Raw genomic sequence first — 19,468 nt, 5'->3', positions numbered from 1 at the left:
CAGCGATCAAGTGGAAAAAAGGGGGCCGGCAGGCGCCACATCTCATCTTTCTCCTGGGGGCCCAGGTGGACAAATTGGCAACCCTGTTCACAGCTTTTTTTCCCTCTCCCCTTTGTACCATAAGAACTGCTAATCGGATCCATGCTGCTGCAACTGTGGTTAGTTATTAACAGAATAAAAGCAGATTTCTTCAAAAGAACGGGTGGGGGAAACGACTATACAAAATTGCAAGGTTGTTAGAATCTTAAATGCACAGCAGTCGATTTTCCCCCTTATTCTGAATTATACGATGAATACAAGTCTTTCATCTGTCACTATACCCATTTCTTCAGAAGGCAGCCAAATATTAAGCTTCTCAAACAAAAAAGGGATCTTAGAAAGAGGAAAAATATTGAGAAGGAATAAGAATGGGTAAGAGTGGGGGAAATTAGGTTTTGTTTTTATTAATTTGTCCTAGTGAGAGGGAGATAAACTGCCGGCTCCGTTTGGTTCGCCTTGCCTGCCTCTTACCTCACATCAAAGCAAGGATTAGAACATGTTTAGCTGGTAGCCGTTCTGCCTTTCTAGTCTGGGATTCTGCAGTAGGAGAGTTCAGCACCCACCATGTCCTTACGGACGACAGAGTGCTGTGGAACCGGACCTCCTCAGGAGGGCAGGGAGGGCAGGTTATGTCTAAACACGTGCATACTTCCCCAACCCAAAGGGATTTTTCTGTGCCCCAAAGATCTTTGAGCAATTGAAGTTGTGAAGCTTTTGAAAAGAGTATGTATATCTATGAGAATGCTGAGCAAGGATGGCGGATTTTCAGTCTGGTGGTTTATATGTGTCAGTATGTCTCAGGCGTTCAGTAGGGCGACCGGAGGGCCTCGTGGTTTATGTATGTCAGCGTGTCTCAGGTGCTCAGAAGGGCAACCGACCGGAGGGCCTCGTGGTTTATGTGTGTCAGGGCGTCTCAGGCACTCAGTAGGGCTACCGGAGGGCCTTGTGGTTTATGTGTGTCAGAGCGTCTCAGGCACTCAGAAGGGCTACCGGAGGGACTCAGATTCCCATCGTGGGAGTGGCTCCTGCTTTCATCCAAATCACATTTTTGCTCATTTACCTATTTCCTACTCCTGTCTTCACACCTAAAGTTAATCTAAGTTGAGATACTTTCCCTAAAGTTTTTCTTTTATTTAGTGGCTTTTTCACAAAAGAAACACAGTTTTTATTCATTCCACCAGAGTCACTGGGGGGAATACGGAGCATGTGGCCTCAGTGGAGCTGGGACGAGAGTGGTTAGCAGGTTGGAGCCACGTTGCTGAGGCTTCAGCAGCTGTGGGGCAGGACTGAAAATCACACCTCAGTAAAGTCAGGCACTAGACCTTTCCCACACCTTCAGGTCACTGGGGAATTGTCCAGACTAAGAACACTATATTGTAAAGCTGAGAGTCTCCTGTATGTAAATGTTTTAGGACTCTGGTTTATCTTTATTTATTTAAAGGTTGAGTGACCTGAATAGTGAAGTGTAGAAATCCGTTCTGCCTTGTATGCCCTGACTTGACTTGTACACCTGGTTAGAGCCTCGAGTTTCTTCACTGAAGTTCTCTGTAGAACGGTGTCTACTTAAAAGGCCTTCAGGTGATCAGACTATGAGACTGACTTCATGTGAAAGACATTAGGTGACTGTAGTATATTTAACTAAAAAAAGAGGGCAATTGGGAAAATTTTGGTTTGCATCCATTGGACTAGAGGAAACAATTATGTATTATAACCAGTTAGTCTTTGTAATAAAAACAAACAGAACAGCATTGGTAGTACCACCCCTGTGAAGGCACAGTCCTTACCCAGAACCCCCATTTCCACCCCGTTGTGTGATTGTCAGTGAGAGGCCGTTGCTGCTGCTCTCTCTTGGACTCCAGCAGTGAGGTCAGTAAAGAAACTCAAAACTTCTGGACTGCAGTTAAGGGAATAATTGAAAAGCTTAATCCAGCAGGCATTTGACTGTTTGTTTCGAGTAAAGCTATGTGGCTGCTGTGGGGGTTCTGTCACATTCAGGGCGTCTTAGGCCTTTCCTCATTCCTGTAATGGCTCAGGGCACACAAGTCAGAGGCGCCTCTGCAGCGCTGACTCCCGTTGTTTGCAGAGCCCAGTGGCACAGCAGCAGTTCCCATTGTCTGGGGTAAGGACTTGGGAAAGTCTAAACCTATGGACACTGAATGGTTTTTCTTCCAAGGATCAGCCCAATTTAAGGTTAGGGGACCAGGTGTGCTGTGGTTCTGCATTCCTGCTGCAGGGTTACAGGTTACAGGTAGGGGAGAGAGTTGCCTTCTTTTTATACTGTTCTAAGTTGAGGTAGGGTTGGTTCACAGTAAAGAATTGTGTTGATAGTCTGTTCACTGCTGCCTCTCCCACCCTGTGTACTCGAGTACAGCACTTCTGGTAAGAGCAAGGTCCTGTTCAAATCACACCAAACAACAGAAGTACCCTAAGTCCACATCACACTTCAGATAAACCATTAACGATAGCCAACCCCTAAGCTGGCACCTGAGCAGATTCTGCTTTGGGGCACATTAAAGTTTCCTTTCTTGAAGCAAAGGAAGTAGAAAACACTGACAGAAAAAAATAATTTGTGGACTTTCTAACTCATCAAAATATAAGTCTAGGACTAGGATGCTTGATAAATTTACAGATTATTGAAAACTCATTTTTCACCCACACCATTGCTATCAGGCATTATCCAGGTATTTAAAGTTCACTAAAGAAAATAACCAGTCAGATGTTTGCTGCTTAAATTGCAGAGCTATACTATCTTATTACACTGTGGTTTGGTATCTTTGATGTTCAGAAATTTCCACCATGCAAGTCTAGCATGCAACCTACCAATGCCATCTCTTAACAAAATCGAACTTATCATTTACTGTGGCAGAAGAAAAGACCCTAACTGGTACTTACTTCATGTTTCAGAAACTAAAGGAACAACTACTAGGAATACAGCCCATAGTAAGAAGTAATGCCGTTCTTACCAGCAGGATTGGCAGAATATTTTTTAAAATCCTCTAGAAGATCTATGAGGTCGGACTGTGGCAAGTAAAACCCATATTTTGCTTTAAAGATTTGAGAGAGAGATGATTTCCATAACATGAAGAAAATATAAGGATATATTAGATTAAAGCAACCCAATATCTTAGTTTGGGTTACAGCAGAATTAAATAACGGGGAAGTACATGATGAAAGTTGATCTTGGCCATGATGTATTGGTTATTGGTAGCAGTAATTTCTATTATGTGTGATGGTTTTTTTTTTTAACTCCTTACTGAAGTTAGTGACACCTCCAAGAATTCTTGAATAGTAGAGGAATAATTCAGTTGCTAATTACTAAAGCTATGAAATATATATTGATTTTGTAACAGCATTCCAGGAAAAGAACTTGGTCATAGTAGAGTTGTTAGCAAAGTGGTTCGAAGTATTCCTTGTTTCTTCTCAAAATTTAACCACAACTAGGTAGTAATTTAATGCACATGAATTCACCCTTCTTTTTGTAACAATAAACCTGTCTTACCTTTGCTAATTTCAAGGAATTTATGAATAGGACCCAAGTCTTTGTCACTAAAGACTTCATGATACCCCATATACACTAAGCATCCTTACTGAGAAAGATTGGTCAACAAAATTGTTCAGACTTCTGTGGATGAGCATGTCACTTCATGTTAATTCTAGGAAGCCAATCCCCTTGAATTACTAAGGGAGAAATATCATTTAGAACATTGCCTTGCACACACATTTAGTTGTTTTGTAGTTTGTTGCTTACATTTCAAGTAAAATCATCTCCAGTTTGTCTGAATACTTGTAAGACAAACATGCATCCCATTTGTTGCTCTCTTTATCCACAATTGCCCAAAATCAACCAGTGTAGTAAAATTGGAGGGGAAGAATTGGATTCCTGGCAGTAAAATAGAGATCAAATAATGTCTGTCGTGCAACTTCAGATTTGCCGTGTGATTATGTTACTGTCTTGTCTTGGGTTACTAAGTCCATCCGAGGTTAGCTGATTTTTTTAGCTGCAACAGTGTGAAAGGAAGAACTGCTTTTCTCTAGCCGCTACAACTTTATTAAATAATGGAATGTTTTGCCTATTAATATTACATGGAGATGGCATGGTGTTACTTTAAAAGGGATGAATGATTTGTTTGCGAGAGGCTGCTGTAGTTCAGAGTTAGTGTTTTTATTCTTACCAAGTGGAAGTACTTGTATGTTGCACTAATTTATAAAGGAATTAACCTAGGGAAGTTTTAGCCTCAGTAGAGGATTAATGTGGAAATTCTATTCATCTTGTATTCTCAGCTACCCCAACACAACAGTGGCATCTCATCGGTTTTGATTTGTTTATTTGGGTCTAGTCAAAAAAAGTTGTGGGGAAAAAATTGCAAGTGATCATTTACCCAAAAATTTACCTGCTAAATGCACTTGTCATTTAAATCTTTGAACTGTGCTTTCATTAAGTGCTGAGGAATTAGTGCCTCCTACACTACAGCTGATTTGAAGATCTTGGTTTATTTGAACATAAACCAAATACTGTTACTGAACTTTATTTATGTCAGCCTCTTTATTAAAGATGGGAGAGTGTGTCTGGTTTATGTGTCACTGCTGTTAACTAAATGTCATTTGAAGTTTATTGGCTTTTTGGACAAGTATGTGACCTTGAATATTTCTTTACTGGTAATATCCAGAATAGGGGTCAGCAAACTACCACCTTTGAGCCAAATCCAGTCACTACCTGTCTTTGTAAATAAAGGTTTATTTATGCTGTTTTGTTTATGTATTGTCTGGCTGCTTTTGCACTACAACAGCTGAGTTGAATAGTTGGGACAGAAAACATATGGCCTGCAGAGCCTAAAGTATTTACTCTCTGACAATTTACATAAAATATTTTCTGATTCCTGATCTAGCATAATATATAACTACATGATTACTGGTAATTTATAAAGGTTTAATTAACTATTAGTATGAGCTTGGTTTTTAGAGTAATCAGCCGCACATTATTTATTCAACAAATACTTATTGACTGGTTCCTATATGTCTGGTTTGGAGGATGTAGCAGGGAACAAAACAGAATTCTCTATGCTCCTGGGACTTACATTCTATTTGAGATGAGACCAAACAGTAAACAGAGACATGAAGTAAGAGCTATGGGTTAAGACTGTATCACTGTAAGAAATACAGAACATAGCACCTGTTAGTACTGACTGTCCCACCACCTTACTCTATAAAGTATACCAAGCTAGAGTATATTCATGTCTCTGTCCCTCCACTTAAGCTATACATTATAGGATATGTGCTAATTTACCAAAAATACACATCTTAGCCTATTTTCTCCCAATTGTGTTATATACTAAAATCCCAATGTTTCGTTACTAAAAATGTTTACTTTAATGATTATATTGATATACTTCTTAAAGCTATTTTTAACTAGAAAAATTTCCCTTCAAACCTATCCTCATGTAAAATTTCTAAAGAAAAATAGTAGCAAACAAAATTCAACAGTGCTTCAAGGAAATAACATAGCATGACTGGGTCAGCTTTATTCCAGGAATGCAAGGTTGGTTCAGTATTAACAACTCCATTAATATTATATAACATATAAATAAACTTAAAACTGTCATGTCATTCAATAAGATGTAATGATAAAAACACTCCAGGAAATAGCAATTGAAGCATGGGAAAATGTCTCTGTCTTAGTTTTAAAGCCACTGTCGTATGCAGTATAGAATCATTAGAGATACTTCCACTAAGGTGGAAAACAAGGCAAGGATGACCACTGTCTGCAGTAGTATTCAGTGATGTCCTACAGATGTTGGCCAGTGCAGTTAGACAAGTGGACTCAAAGGCATAAGAATGGGTATAGAAAAAATACAACTCTCTTTCTTTACGGGTGATGTCATAGTAAACCTGGAAAACCTCAGAGAATCAATGGTGAATGAACTCAAACTGTAGAAGAGTTCAGTGCAATAGCAAGATATAAAATTAGCATACAAAAAGCAATAGACTTCCTCTTTTGCAATAGCAACAAAAAGATTAGATGCTTAGGAATAAAATGTGCAAAACTATGTACCTTACAGAAACTAAAGAAGACTTGAATGGATGAAAGACATCTATATCTGAATAGGATGAACTCAACAGTCATCAGTTCTCCTTAAGTTAATTTATCAATGTAATCCCAGTAAAAATAACATTAAGCTATTTTATATAGTTAGACAAGTTGGTATTAAAGACCATACAGAAAACAAACATGCTAGAAAACAATGAAAAAGAAAAAGCAGGTTGGAGGATTGGAAACCTAGCCTGACTGGACATTAAGATCAGCTGTAAGAGTAGCTCTTAAAAGTCCTCATCACAGAAGATAAAATTAGATCCATATCTCATACCACACACACAAATGAACTCCCCGTAGATTCAGGTGAAACCACTCATCTACTTGGAGAAAACTGGGTGGATTCAATTCCTGTTTAACCTTGGTACAGAGGCAAGCTTTCTAAGTAGTATTCAGCCTTCAAAGGCAATAAAAATACTGATAAATTTGACTTTTTTTAAAAATTCCATTACAAAAGATACTGTAAATAAAGACAACAGACAAAGTAGGAAGAAATCTTCACAACTTGTATCACAGACAAAAGGCTAATGTAAAGAATTCTTTAATTTTCAGGACAAAGAACTAAAAACCTAGCTTCAAAAAGGGGCAAAAGACAACAAACAATGCACCGAAAGGGTATAAAAGTAGCCCTAAAACATGGAAAAATGGTCAAACTCACTCAGAGAATGCAGATTCAAAAATCCCAGATAGCATTTCTCACATATAAGACGGGCAAACACTTTAATGCCAAAAATAGTCTAATAGTGAAGTTATGGAAAGACAGGCCCCTCAAACATGGCTGGTGAGAACGTAAATTGAGGCAGAACTTCATAGAGGGAAATTTGGAAATGTATAGCCTCTTGACCCAACAATCCCACTTTAAGGAATTTACCATAAAGATAGACCTCAAACAATACAAAACTACATACTCAAAAGGTTGGAAACAACCAAAATGCCCATACTTAGGAGAGTAGTTGAATAAACTGAAGAATACTCACACAAAGGAAATCTATATAACTATTTTTTTATTAAGGTATCATTGATATACATTCCTATGATGGTTTCACAAGAAAAACAATTTGGTTGCTACATTCACCCATATTATCAAGTCCCCCCCCCATACCCCATTGCAGTCACTGTCCATCAGTGTAGTAAGATGCCACAGAGTCCCTACTTGTCTTCTCTGTGCTACACTGTCTTCCCCATCACCCCCCACACACCATGTGAACTAATCATAATTCCCCTCAGTCCCCTTCTCCCTCCCTCCCCACCCACCTTCCCCAACCCCTCCCCTTTGGTAACCACTAGTCCCTTCTTGGAGTCTGTGAGTCTACTGCTATTTTGTTCCTTCAGTTTTGCTTTGTTGTTATACTCCACAAATGAGGGAAATCATTTAGTACTTGACTTTCTCTGCCTGACTTATTTCACTGAGCATAATACCCTCTAGCTCCATCCATGTTGTTGCAAATGGTAGAATCTGTTTTTTTCTTATGGCTGAGTAATATTCCATTGTGTATATGTACCACCTCTTCTTTATCCATTCATCTACTGATGGACATTTAGGTTGCTTCCATTTCTTGGCTGTTGTAAATAGAGCCGCAATAAACATAGGGGTGCATATGTCTTTTTGAATCTGAGATCTTGCTTTCTTCGGATAAATTCTTAGGAGTGGAATTCCTGGGTCAATATATACCTATTTCTTAAAAGAGGAAATGTTATAAATGGATAGGAAGTATTTTCCAGGGCATTCTAGTAAATGAAAAAAAACAAAGCCCAAAAGATATCTAGGCTATGTTACTCTTCATTCATGTAAGGGAGAAGATAATATAAGAGAAAACACAGCTATCTTCTTATTTATACAAAAGGAAAGATAGACCAAAAACCAAAGAAATGGATTACTTGTAGACGGCAGTTAAGAAAGGGGTGGAAAGATAGAGAAATGAGAATAGGGTAACAGGGAAGAGGAAGGAGTGGCTTTTATGCCTGTCTTTTTGTGTAACTCTGATATTTAGAAGTGAAGAGGTATTTCACATACCCCAAAATATCAAAACAACTAAAGCCAATCAAGATGTGGAGAGAACTCAAAATGGAATAAAAGCCCTAACAAATGGCTGTGTATTTTTCACAAGGATATAGGCTAGCAATTCTGAAATTACTTCATATATATAATAGAATTGAACAAATAAGTAAATTGATTTAGATGATGGGAATTGGGTTTCTTACTGTTGGAGAAAGAAGTTATAAATAAGGAAAGGAAGAAGGCTAAAACGTACCGTTTAGTTTGGGATTGGAGCTAGAAGTATTTGCATACACATTTACACACACGTCAGTACAAAACATAGCTCCGTCTCTGTGTATGGGTTGTGTACAGACATGTATTTCCTACCTCTCTTCCCGGAGAGGGCCTAGAGGCAACACCACCCCAGGAACAATGAACAGATCTAGTGCCCAGATCTTGCCTCTGAATGCCATTTTCCATAAAAAGAAGCAGGGCTCCTAGAAGAAGTGGTTGATGGCTGGGCTGGGGCAGAAAAATGTAAGATGAATCTGGTGAATCTGTGGCTCCAAAGAAAAGCAACAATTTGAAGGAGCTTCTAATGGCCAAAGCTGCAACAATTTGAGCAATTAAATTATCTCATTGTTGAGTTTTAACCCAGAGAATAGTTTTCGAGTATATTAGTTTTCTTTTCTTGCAACAGATTACCACAGACGTAGCAGCTTTAAACAACACGTGCTTATTGTCTCACAGTTTCTGTGGCCACTAGTCCAGGCACAGCCTAGCTGAGTCCTCTTTCAGGGCCTCACAAGGCTGCAGTTAAAGTGGTGGGTTATCTGCCTTCTCATCTGGAGGCTCAACGAGGGAAGAATCTGCTTCCAGTCTCATTCAGATTGTTGGAAGAATTAATTTCCTGTGGTAGTACAAGTGAGGCCTGCAGTTTCTAAAGGCTTCCTGTCCTGCCATGTGGCTCAGTTCACAGCATAGAAGCTTAATTCTTCAAGATCTCAGGAGCATCTCTGCTCAGAGAAGGCCTAATTCCTCTTAAACTGAGGCCTAAACCCAAAGTCTTCCTTTTGATTATTTCAAAGTCACCTGATTAGAGACTTTAATTACATTCCAAGATCTCTTTAACTTTCACATATAACATAATTTTATGAGTGATATTCCATCACTTTTGTCATATTCTTTGGTTAGAAGCCAAGTCACAGGTGGAAATTACGTAAGGGTGTGTCTCATTAGAGGTCATCCTATAGCGTGTCTGCCACAATGAGTCCATATAGATAAAAATAAATAGTCTAATAAATAAAGAAACAAAGGGCAAGAAGGGAGAGTTCTTCCTCACAAATTCCCGTTAATGTGGAAGGAAAGAAGGAAATAATCACCATTAACAAACACTACAGTAATAAGTGTTGCAGGCAAAGTTCTCTAATGGATGCTAAAATTAGTGGTGCAGGTTTGAGGAGACCCAAGGTCTGCATAGTCTCGAGTATCTACTGTAGGTACTTACGGACTGCAAAGGGCAAAATAGTAACTTTATATTGGAGGAACTTGGTAGACACCAACTTTACCAAGTAACCAAGGTAAATGTCACCAGCATGGAAACGTATCAATGTCATGACCTCCTTGATAGAATGAACCGAGAAGGGCAGGACATGCTTGTGGCACACTTCCCAAAATGCATGACCTCATGTCACTCATGAAAAAATACCAGACTAAACCAAAAGGAGGAACATTCTGTAAAAGAACTGATGAGCACCCTTTAAAGGCACCCAGGTTACAAAATACAGACTGGAGACTATCAAGGGGAAATAGCAACTAAATGCAATGTGAGACCCTAGAATAGAAAAGAGACATTAAGTGAAAAAACTGGTGAAGTTCAAGTAAGATCTTTAGCTAATAATCTTATACCATGTTAAGTTTTTCTTGATAATTACACTGTGATTCTGTAAGATGTGAACACTAGGGGAGGTGGGCTAAGGGATATAAGGACTTCTTTGCACTAGGTCTGAAACTTCTCTGAGTCTGGAATTAATTAAAAATAAAAGGTTTTTTTGAATTAAAATATAGTATAGACTTCTGAGAGTTTTAAGTCAGCAAAATGAGAAATTTAGGTGACATATTGATGCTTCATTTTTAGTTTGTTGCACCAAAATTTTGCACAGTGTTGTATACATGGTCAATGGAGAATAAACCCATTAAGTATAAAGTGGTGGAATTCTAACTTAGCATGTTTTTTTCTGTTTTAAGTTTTTTTCTATTGTGTTTACATCATTATAGATACATCATACATAGAGGAGGGAAAAACATGGGACTTTCTTTAAAAACTGAGTTTTAATGTTAAAGCCTATTCATAAAGTTTGTTTTGTTTACAGTTCATGGCAACATTCTTTTAAAATAATTACCAAACTTTGTTTAAAAGGTTTTACTGATGACAATACACGTCATATAAAAATCCCTAGTTTTGAAGGTGTTTACTTAGTTCAGATGGTTCAAAGGGTTCAGAATTGTCTTCTTAATCTGAGCCATGGACACAAATGAGTCCTGTATTTCTCAAACATATTTTCTAATCCATCATCTACTATGACCATGCTTGTACCTGTGCTGATGGAGGAGGAAGTTATTTCTTGGTGTCTATGAAACTGTTGGTGGAAAGATAGGGGGTGAAAGCAAATGGAGAATGTGACAGAGTTTGCACAGAGCTGTCCTTACCATGAAAAGACTTGTTTCTTTGAAGGATGAGCTTAATAAATGAATTTCCTCGTTCTCTAAAGAGGTATTTGTCTTAAAATTGCACCAGGCAAGCAGTAGCATTTCCTGAATGTGGCAGTATTTTATGAATTCATGAGATGGGTTTCTTACAGCCTTTTTTATTTTTACTTGAAATACTGTACATAAGAACAGTGCCTTGGGTGTGCATAATGTAAGGAATGGTGTCCCCTGTTAAGGCAGAATTACTGATTGTTTTTACTGTCATGAGCCTATGAATTCAGTCCGTCAAGCAGAAACGATCATTAAAATATAAGCCCTTACTGTCTGCGTGCAGCTGATTCCCCAGTGACATTTTTAAAAGTCAGGATTTGGCTGCAGAGTGCTTTAAATTTCTAAATGGACTGTAGTTTGGGGGCCTTAGGCATTTCATAGAAGCACATGACCAAGTGGACACCCAGCAACTCTTGTGTATCTTTAGCCAGATTGATGACCAGGGTTTACCCTTGAAATTGTTCTCATCCAGAATGTTGCTTTTTACCTTTACATTTCTTATTTGGGGACTAATACTAATTCACTACAAAAGCCTAAATAAGTGAATGGTTAAGCAGATTCTGTACTGTTTGTATGGTTTGTTTATCCTACTAATTGTGCCTCTGACTTAAAAGCAGTTTTTAGTGGTTTCACAGGGCAGCAGTTCTCAGTGTCTACAGATTCGGGGCTTGCTTTTCACTTTATCTAAGAATGTGCGTGGCACCGGGACCCTGGAGCGCTCAGAAATATCTTCCTAAATTAGGCTGGAAACCTAAACTCCCAAAAACAATATGTGTATTTTTGATAGTTACATTTAACACCTATTTATACCCATTATCTAAATGGGAAATCTTCCTTCCTCTGTCACAGACACAACCGTTATTAGAGTTAGTCATGAGTGACAGTCCTGGGAGACTCCCGGGACTGCGCTGCCCCTGGGCAGTACTCAGGCTGCCCGGCCTAACAGAGACGCCATCAGGCAGAAACACAAGAGAGGGTTGTTGTTTAGTGTAAAACACCATGACCTTGCTGGGGTGTGGAGTTGGGGGGCAGGGACATTGGTGGTAGTCTTAAGTACATTAATTTCCTTCTCTGTGATTCTTTTTAGCGCTATACAAAACTGGATGAGTAGGTCCTATGATGTTAAAGCAGTTATCTTGATCTAGCAAGATCACGGATTACCAAACCACAGAGCTATGCAGGGAGATACATAAATGCATGTATGTGTGTATTACATACATATGCACGTTCATATGTATGTTTGTCTTCCAGTTAATTTTAGCAAAGGGCGAGGTTAGAAGGTAAAACAACATGTTCCCCATGCCATGAGAGCTAGTACCTTGAGGATTGTGCTAAATCTGCTGCCTTTTTTATTCAGTAATGTTTTTAGTCTTAGAAATACATCTAAACCTCTAAGCCGGAAAGTGAACTGAATCGTCAAGTACCTCTGATGATTCTTAAATTTCAAAATCCTGTCTCCTGCCTTCACACGATTCATTGTCTCTCTTTAATTAATAAAATAATAAGTATCTTTTCCCTTAATTCATATTCTCAGATTAAGGGCCATTAAATAACAAAGATTTATTAATATTTGTTATGCTAATGAGGGATTAAAGAAGTAAAAGACATTCCTGTCTCAAGGAGCTTACATTATAGTTTGAAAAGCCAAACTAAGCACACATTAAATAAATGGAAATCAACTAGATGCTAAATAGATGCTATTGCTTTATTAGCAATAGAGATCAAAAGAGATGCAGAATATTACTTCTTTAGTGATTATATACAGTGCATTTCATAGTAGCATGTTTTATGTTTTCTAATGGAGGTCTTTTCCTCAGTTTATGTTAAATCTGGTTAATTATAAAGATTTTTTAGAAATCAGTTGATACTACTACAGTGAATGAATATTACCAATGTCAAGTTGTTTGCCAGTGTGCATACCTGCCCACTTAGAGACTGGTTTAAACTGAGGAGGATGGGTTTACTCCATGAGTCTTGGGCTTTGTTAAATGCATTGAAGAAGTGTGTGTCAGGAGGTTTCAGCTGCTAATTGATTTGTGTGTGAGTTTGGGAATTCATTCAGTAAGAAATTAAACTTTTCAGGAGGTCATTTGCTAAATATGTTTATGCATTTTTCCTCTTCATTTTACCAAAAAAGGGTGAAATACCACACTTTTTTTGAGCTATGCCTTTTCCTATGTGGGGGTCATAGCTTTTGTGGTCACAAAGGTTGAATAAATGTGACTGTGTCTTGGTTTTGCACAGTTACAGTATTAATACAGAGGGCTCCCCATCCCCGTTTCTCCTGTGTGTTACAGGCAGCCAGATGCCTCCTCAGCCGCCCGGGAGCCAGGCCGAGTCCAGTTCCCATCCCGCCTTGAGCCAGTCTCCAATGCCGCAGGAAAGAGGTTGGTCTTTAATTCATACCTCACAGGTCTTTCTGTTTTGAATATATCAGACTTATATGAATTTGCTTCCCTATGTGTCTCCTTATAAATAATTTTTTAAAGGATATCATGTTTCCTCATCAGATGAACGAAGTAAACAAGGGCCTAACATGTATGGAAAAGAGGGATGCTTTCTTGCAGATGGGGTGGCGTTTTACCACAGCACAGCTGGAAACCCAAGGAATAAATATGTCCATAGCGCAGTGAAGCATAGTTTATACGCAACTACAGTCTGACACTTGATCTAGATGATTCATGATTCAATATGGAGATTGGTCCTGATGAAGTAAAATGTGAGTGTATGTTTAGCTGTTTTATCAATTATTTGTCCTGTGATGATTAATAGTAAAAATTTAAAGACATAATAAGACCTTATATTACAAAATTGTAGGATCTGAGAACTTAGAGCCAACCTAAGAGATCATAGAGTCCAGTCACCTCAATTTACAAATAAAGAAACTGAGGGCCAGAGCAGTGCTACATGACTTCCTCGGTCTCAGAGGCTAGTTAGTAGCAGAGCCCTGCAGCCCCTGGGCGCTGAGGTAGGCCCACGTCCGCACGCTCCGGCCTTCGGGTCAGTTCTGCTGCCGACCCGTACATTACTGCTTGGGTCGCGACTTCGGCCTTCCTTCACTCCCCTGCCTTCTTTCTCCCCTGGCAGTAGGGCTGCTTTCGGCGGCGGTGGTGGTGGTTTTCATCCAGATGAGTGTAGCCCTGGGGTCACAAGCCTGTCGCCCACTGCCTGTGAGTCAGGGCTTGCCGCTGTCCTTCGCTCCCTTCCTCCCTTACCCCCGCCCAGAGGACAGAACTTGCCGGCTTGGTAGCTGACACGTAAAGGTCCCTGACCCCTACTGTTGATAATCATTTCTGTGTGAGTCACACAGAGATGATGATTTGCTTCTGATTAGAACTGTAAGGTTTCAGTTAGTTGACATGTTAAAAACATTTAGAGAAGTTGGATTCTCTTCATCTACACATCATTTGTGTCAAAATAAAAAAATAAAATGAAATTTTCATTTTCTAATACATTTACATATTGAACTCTTTTAATGAGAATTTAATGTGTATTTAATAATTTAATTCCTTTATCCAGATACTACAGTGTGTTTTAACAATGGGATAGTTAATATTTTCAAACCTTAGGGTGCATGAGAATCATCTGGAGAACTTGTTAAAACAGATACCTGGGCCACCCCCCTAGACTGCTGCTGTGGTAGGTCTGAGGTGGGGCTCTTGAGGTCTGCATTTCTGACAAGTTCCCAGGCATTGCTGAAGCTGCTGAAATAAGTACCATACTTTGAGAACCACTGCCTGATAACAACACAATGTTTTAATAATGGTGTGATATGTGCATTCGTTTCTAAATTTCCCACCATGACCTATGAATCAGTCTTGTGTCTCACATCCTCTCTTGAAATCGCTTGGTCTGTTAACTCCTCGTGTGGCTGTGGTCAGCTGGCAGACGTCACAGAGGTCACGGAGAGCACATGGGCACAAGCAAGGGGGGATCCTCCCCTAATTCCTTTTCTTTTCTGGGTGGCACCTCCCTTGTGTGGCTGGGTCAGGGAAGTGGTGAACAAAGGGAAGGTAGTTACTCGGCACTGGCAGCCTCCTCAGACCAGACCCGGAACTGAGATGCAGAGTTGGTCGTCACCCGGCCCTGTGACATCATTCCCACCAGGGGGCTCCGCTGCCTCTGCAAGCATTAAAGGGTAAGAGGCACCTTACTTGGAAGTCCTACAGTGCTAACCTTTATTGCTAAGAACTAAAAAGGAGAAAAATCTCCCTGCTCCTCCAACAATGTCTCATCCAACCCTTTCCAACTGTTCTGTGTTTAAGAAGTTTAAAAATGTAGGAAACCAAATGCAAAGGACAAGACTCCGAGAAAACAAACTTTTAACTTAAAGGAATACATTTGCAAGGCAAAATCTAGGGGTTTTCCTCTGGTGTCATGATATGGGAGCCACTATAAATGTTTGTTATTTTTTTCCTCTTATTATTTTATTCTATGTAGTGTCATTTTGGTCACTGATCATGGATACATAACAATCCAGAGAGTTGTAATGACCATTTCCTTCAAATAATAAATAAATTTTACAGTTTGCTAAACCTGAATTGATTTTTATGAACAAGTTCCACAAATATCTTCTGAAAGACTGTGCTAGAGACACTTGTATGCTTTTTTGGTTGAACAATTGCCTGAAAAGGAACTTTGTATTTCACAGTGACTGTTAGATGATGCTTTGCTATTCATGAGTCAGATTTCCTCTAAAATTGGGTAGCAAGGATTTTCTTTTTTAATGGCTTTGTTATTTGTTAAAATCTAGGAAGAAGTGTTTATTCCGAATAACATTGATCAGGTCTTTTAATGGCAAATGACACTGTCATTTTAATGCTTTGATAAAACATTTTTCTTATTTGTTTTACCATAATTTGGTGTGTACCAAGATTATTTCCAGGGCAAAGTAGATCTAAGAAAACACTTGCTAGAAAATACCCCAGTGTTAACTTCCATGTATTAAAAAGTAATTTAATTTCACTTATAGCTTTACAATTGATAAATTTCCTCCCTTATTTAGGAAAGTGATAAAAGAAGCAGAGAAGAAAAAAATATTGCTGAGTTAGCATATTATTTTTAAAATGTGATCTTTATCAGAAGCTATGGGCCTTGATATACAAGAAAGAGCAAACCTTCTGTACTGCTGAGCATTAAAATAACCTAGTTGAACAGTGCTTTTTACATTTATTTTGTTTTAATAAGTAAGGTTAAGAAAAGAGAGTAAGATTGCACAATTACACACATTTTCTTTCATGTATCTACACCACATAGATTTTCTTTAATGGCAAAGAATCTAGAAACACACTTGCCAGAGACAACTGCGCAAAGCAAGAGATGCAGCCTACTTCTGTTTGGAGGTGCAGTTTTCTGGACCCCCCCCCCGAAGTCCTCTTGAGGGACTACCTGAGCCTTGGTCCCTCCAGGCCCAAGAAGCTGAAGTCTTGTTCTGCCGTCCTTCCTTCCTACTTAGGCGTGTATTCCCATTCAGGAAGGACATTTATGACCTATATACTCTGTTGAGAATTTTGCAAACCTGAAACTGTCTTGGGATATGAACCACACTGGCACCTACGAGGCCTTCCCATCTTCCCGAGGTGGAGAGCAGGATTGGTCAGGGCCCAGACACACGGACGGGACGGTGGCTCTCGGGGCCTTGCAGCCCAGCCTCCCCCATCTCCGGCTCACTCTCAGGCTGGAGGTTCTAGCATCGAGTTTGTTGAGGGACATCGGTCACAAATCCATTTCCCCACATTGTACATACGTGAAAATAACTGTGCTGTAGGTTTATATTTTCCATCTGTAAGAGGTATACATGCAAGTGAATATGGATATGGATCATCAGTTACAAAAAGAAGAGCTATTTATTGGCCTCTTTATTATGCAGGATTGTCTCCTCTACGTTTTTCTCTACTTTCCAGTAGAAAGCTCGATTCAGTTCTGTCCTGTTTGCACATTATGTGATGGGGGAACTTCTTACTAACTGAATAAAGAAAATTCAAGTTCTTTGACTTTAATTTCTTTATTACTGATTTAAGTTAAAAAGGTCAGACAAACATTTGCCTCTGGTTTTTATTTTAAATCAAATCTTCACTCTGTAGACCTCATATGACACACAGAATGGCTATTTAAAAAGCACCTCACCAAAAAAATCGAGTAATGTAAATTATGCTGCCTAAGGCTTTGCAGGAAGAGTTAAGATAACCCGAAAATACTAAAGTAAATTTTACAAGGAAACTGTAACTAACAAGTTTGGTTTAGTTTTATCCTTAGTTCATAAACTTTAACATACATATCTTGAAATCTAAAAAGAGCAATAGGAAAGGACTTACTAATGTGTTGCCCTGTTATCCAAGAGGGCTTGAAGGGAATATGGGATAGTCATCTGAGTAGATAAGTAAATATAATTATTATTAACATTAAAATGATCACATTTTTAACCCCTGTAAAATGTTAAGCTTAATGAAACTAGCAAATGCCCTTCTGGCTTATTGGATTAGCAATTAGGTGAAAACGTTTCAAGAAGGCTTATTTATTTGGACAGATGTAGAGAGGTCAGAATTAATTTTTTGAAAACCTTTTAATTGAATTCCCTTTTAATTTTCACAGTAGTGTCTAGTTAAATATTCATGTTAATGCTGGTGGTTTTCTGAAGGTTTTAACTAGATCTGGATTCTCAAAATCCACATTGGTTATTTAACCCTTTTCATCTAGTGTGCCAGCAGGGACTGCCTTCGTGTGATCCCTTAGTGTTTGAATAATTAGAAGGTGGTAATGAGGATTTAATTAGTCCTTGAGATATGCTGAAAGCAGAACCACTAAGAACTTTCCCTTTTGGACACAGATTGCAAGCAGAATTGAGGCTGCATAAGACTGTGATGTGCTAGAAAATGTATTCTCTTGCTGGAGGCAGTTCTTTGGCACCACTGTGTGACTGTCAGATCTGTACGGAAGGTAGCGGGGTGAAATATTCCAGGATTATTGAATAGCATCCCCTCACAACCTTCATTCTTGTCCACCTGCATCACGACCTTTCTCTCTCCTTCTCTTTAAACAAAATTGTAGTCAAAGCATACAGGCTTACTGTATCTGACTGAGAATTGGCCTTTATTGTATCAGTGATACCAAAACTAGACAAGCTAGATGAGTTGTGTATTTACTCTAGTTGCAGAACAAGAAGAAAATACCAAAACTTTACAGTTTTGTACATCTTGGGTATTTAATCCAGCCTAATTTGTTTTTTGATATCAAAAGAATCTCAAAATTCTCATCTTTGGAATCTGATCTTCACGGTGATAGTTCAGTAGCTCCATTTATAAATATAAATAGTGCCATTATCCAGAAAAAGTATGTAGTAGGTGGGTGGGATCAAGTATATGCTCTCTTGTATATGTTGCCCTAAAAAGGTGAATCAGTTTCTGTACTTCAAAAGAATGAGGTTTCAAACTTACATATCTTATGTTAAGTTTGATTGAATAGACTATGTCTTCATTATTATTTCATTTTTCTTGTTATTAATCCCAAACGTTAACTGCGTTGGTATGATTTTATTCCCACTCTTTAATGGTATATTTCAGCTTCTTTTCAAAGTCTGAATAGAATTCCTCATCAAATTTTTAGGCACATTCTGTTCTCTTAGGGCAAATCTTTCTCTGACTCTTTAATGCCAAGGGCAAGAAAAGAGATCTCTTCAAATAAATCCAGTGTCTTATTATAAATTAGACTAAACTCTTGAGAGCCGGTAATGAATCTTGTTTATGCTCTGCATTCCCATGTCTACAACAGAGCCTCAGGTATAATAGATTTTCAGCAGATAGAGCTGGACAACTGAAAATAATTCAGTCTTCATATCCATTCACAATTTCAAATCTTTGTAGGCACAGAACAACCAAAGAATAAAATATTTCTTGTTCTTAAGTTAAGAAACCTTAGCATGTTAATAAGTCATCTTTCAATTTTACCATTATAGGTCATTTGTTATAGTGTAGAGGGTTTCTCTCTCTTAAAACACCATAGGCATTTAGATCTTGCACCAGATTAAAGGTACCACTTCTGCCCTCCATTCTTCTCAGACATATTTCTGCAACCGTACAGACACCATGTCACTAAGCTGGTGCCCTCTTGCCTAGGGCCTGGCACTAAATGAATGGTCACCTGACACCAGTCATGCTCTTTTTAATTCAGATGGAAATAAGTAAAATATTTGAAAAGTCTTTAATGCTACTAGCTAGTTTCATAGTGCTACTTACTCCAAAAACTAGCTTTGACATTTTTAAAGTTATTTTTGAATATCCTAAATGATCTAACTCATTTGTCAAGAACAGATTAACAAGTTAGTACATAAATGAAGGAGACTACCAAGATAATTGTTAAGGAGTTGCAAGTAGGATTTGAGGTTTTCTTTCTGTTTTTGCAAACTACAGAAACTGTTTTGTTCCCCTTTCTATTGGAATCTCAGTTTTATGTTTAACAGTGAATCTACAGGCACCAAAATGTTTCATAGGGTACGCGGGTTGTCAGAAAATGTTCTCTTTATCTACCTTTCTAATTACCCTTGCATATAAAGGGGTTCTTATCATTTGCAAGTATACTAAATATAAAATGAAGCTGTCTTTCAGCAC

At 38.5% G+C, this 19,468-nt stretch overlaps 1 protein-coding gene across 8 annotated transcripts in view; it reads left to right on the top strand.

Annotated features, from left to right (window-relative positions):
- The window catches only part of ARID1B (AT-rich interaction domain 1B), a 407,616-nt gene that overhangs the window by 305,844 nt on the left and 82,304 nt on the right, over positions 1-19,468 (top strand). For all 8 annotated transcript variants that reach the window (XM_036886809.2, XM_036886812.2, XM_036886807.2 and 5 more), the window contains one exon: positions 13,163-13,252. In XM_036886809.2, coding sequence (XP_036742704.2) covers positions 13,163-13,252 — 90 coding nt within the window. The remainder of the gene's footprint in view (positions 1-13,162; positions 13,253-19,468) is intronic.

The sequence above is a fragment of the Manis pentadactyla genome, chromosome 12, assembly GCF_030020395.1.
Source record: "Manis pentadactyla isolate mManPen7 chromosome 12, mManPen7.hap1, whole genome shotgun sequence".
NCBI lineage: Eukaryota > Metazoa > Chordata > Mammalia > Pholidota > Manidae > Manis > Manis pentadactyla.
The sequence above is the reverse complement of the archived record's forward strand: the minus strand, read 5'-3'. Positions and strand labels throughout refer to the sequence as shown.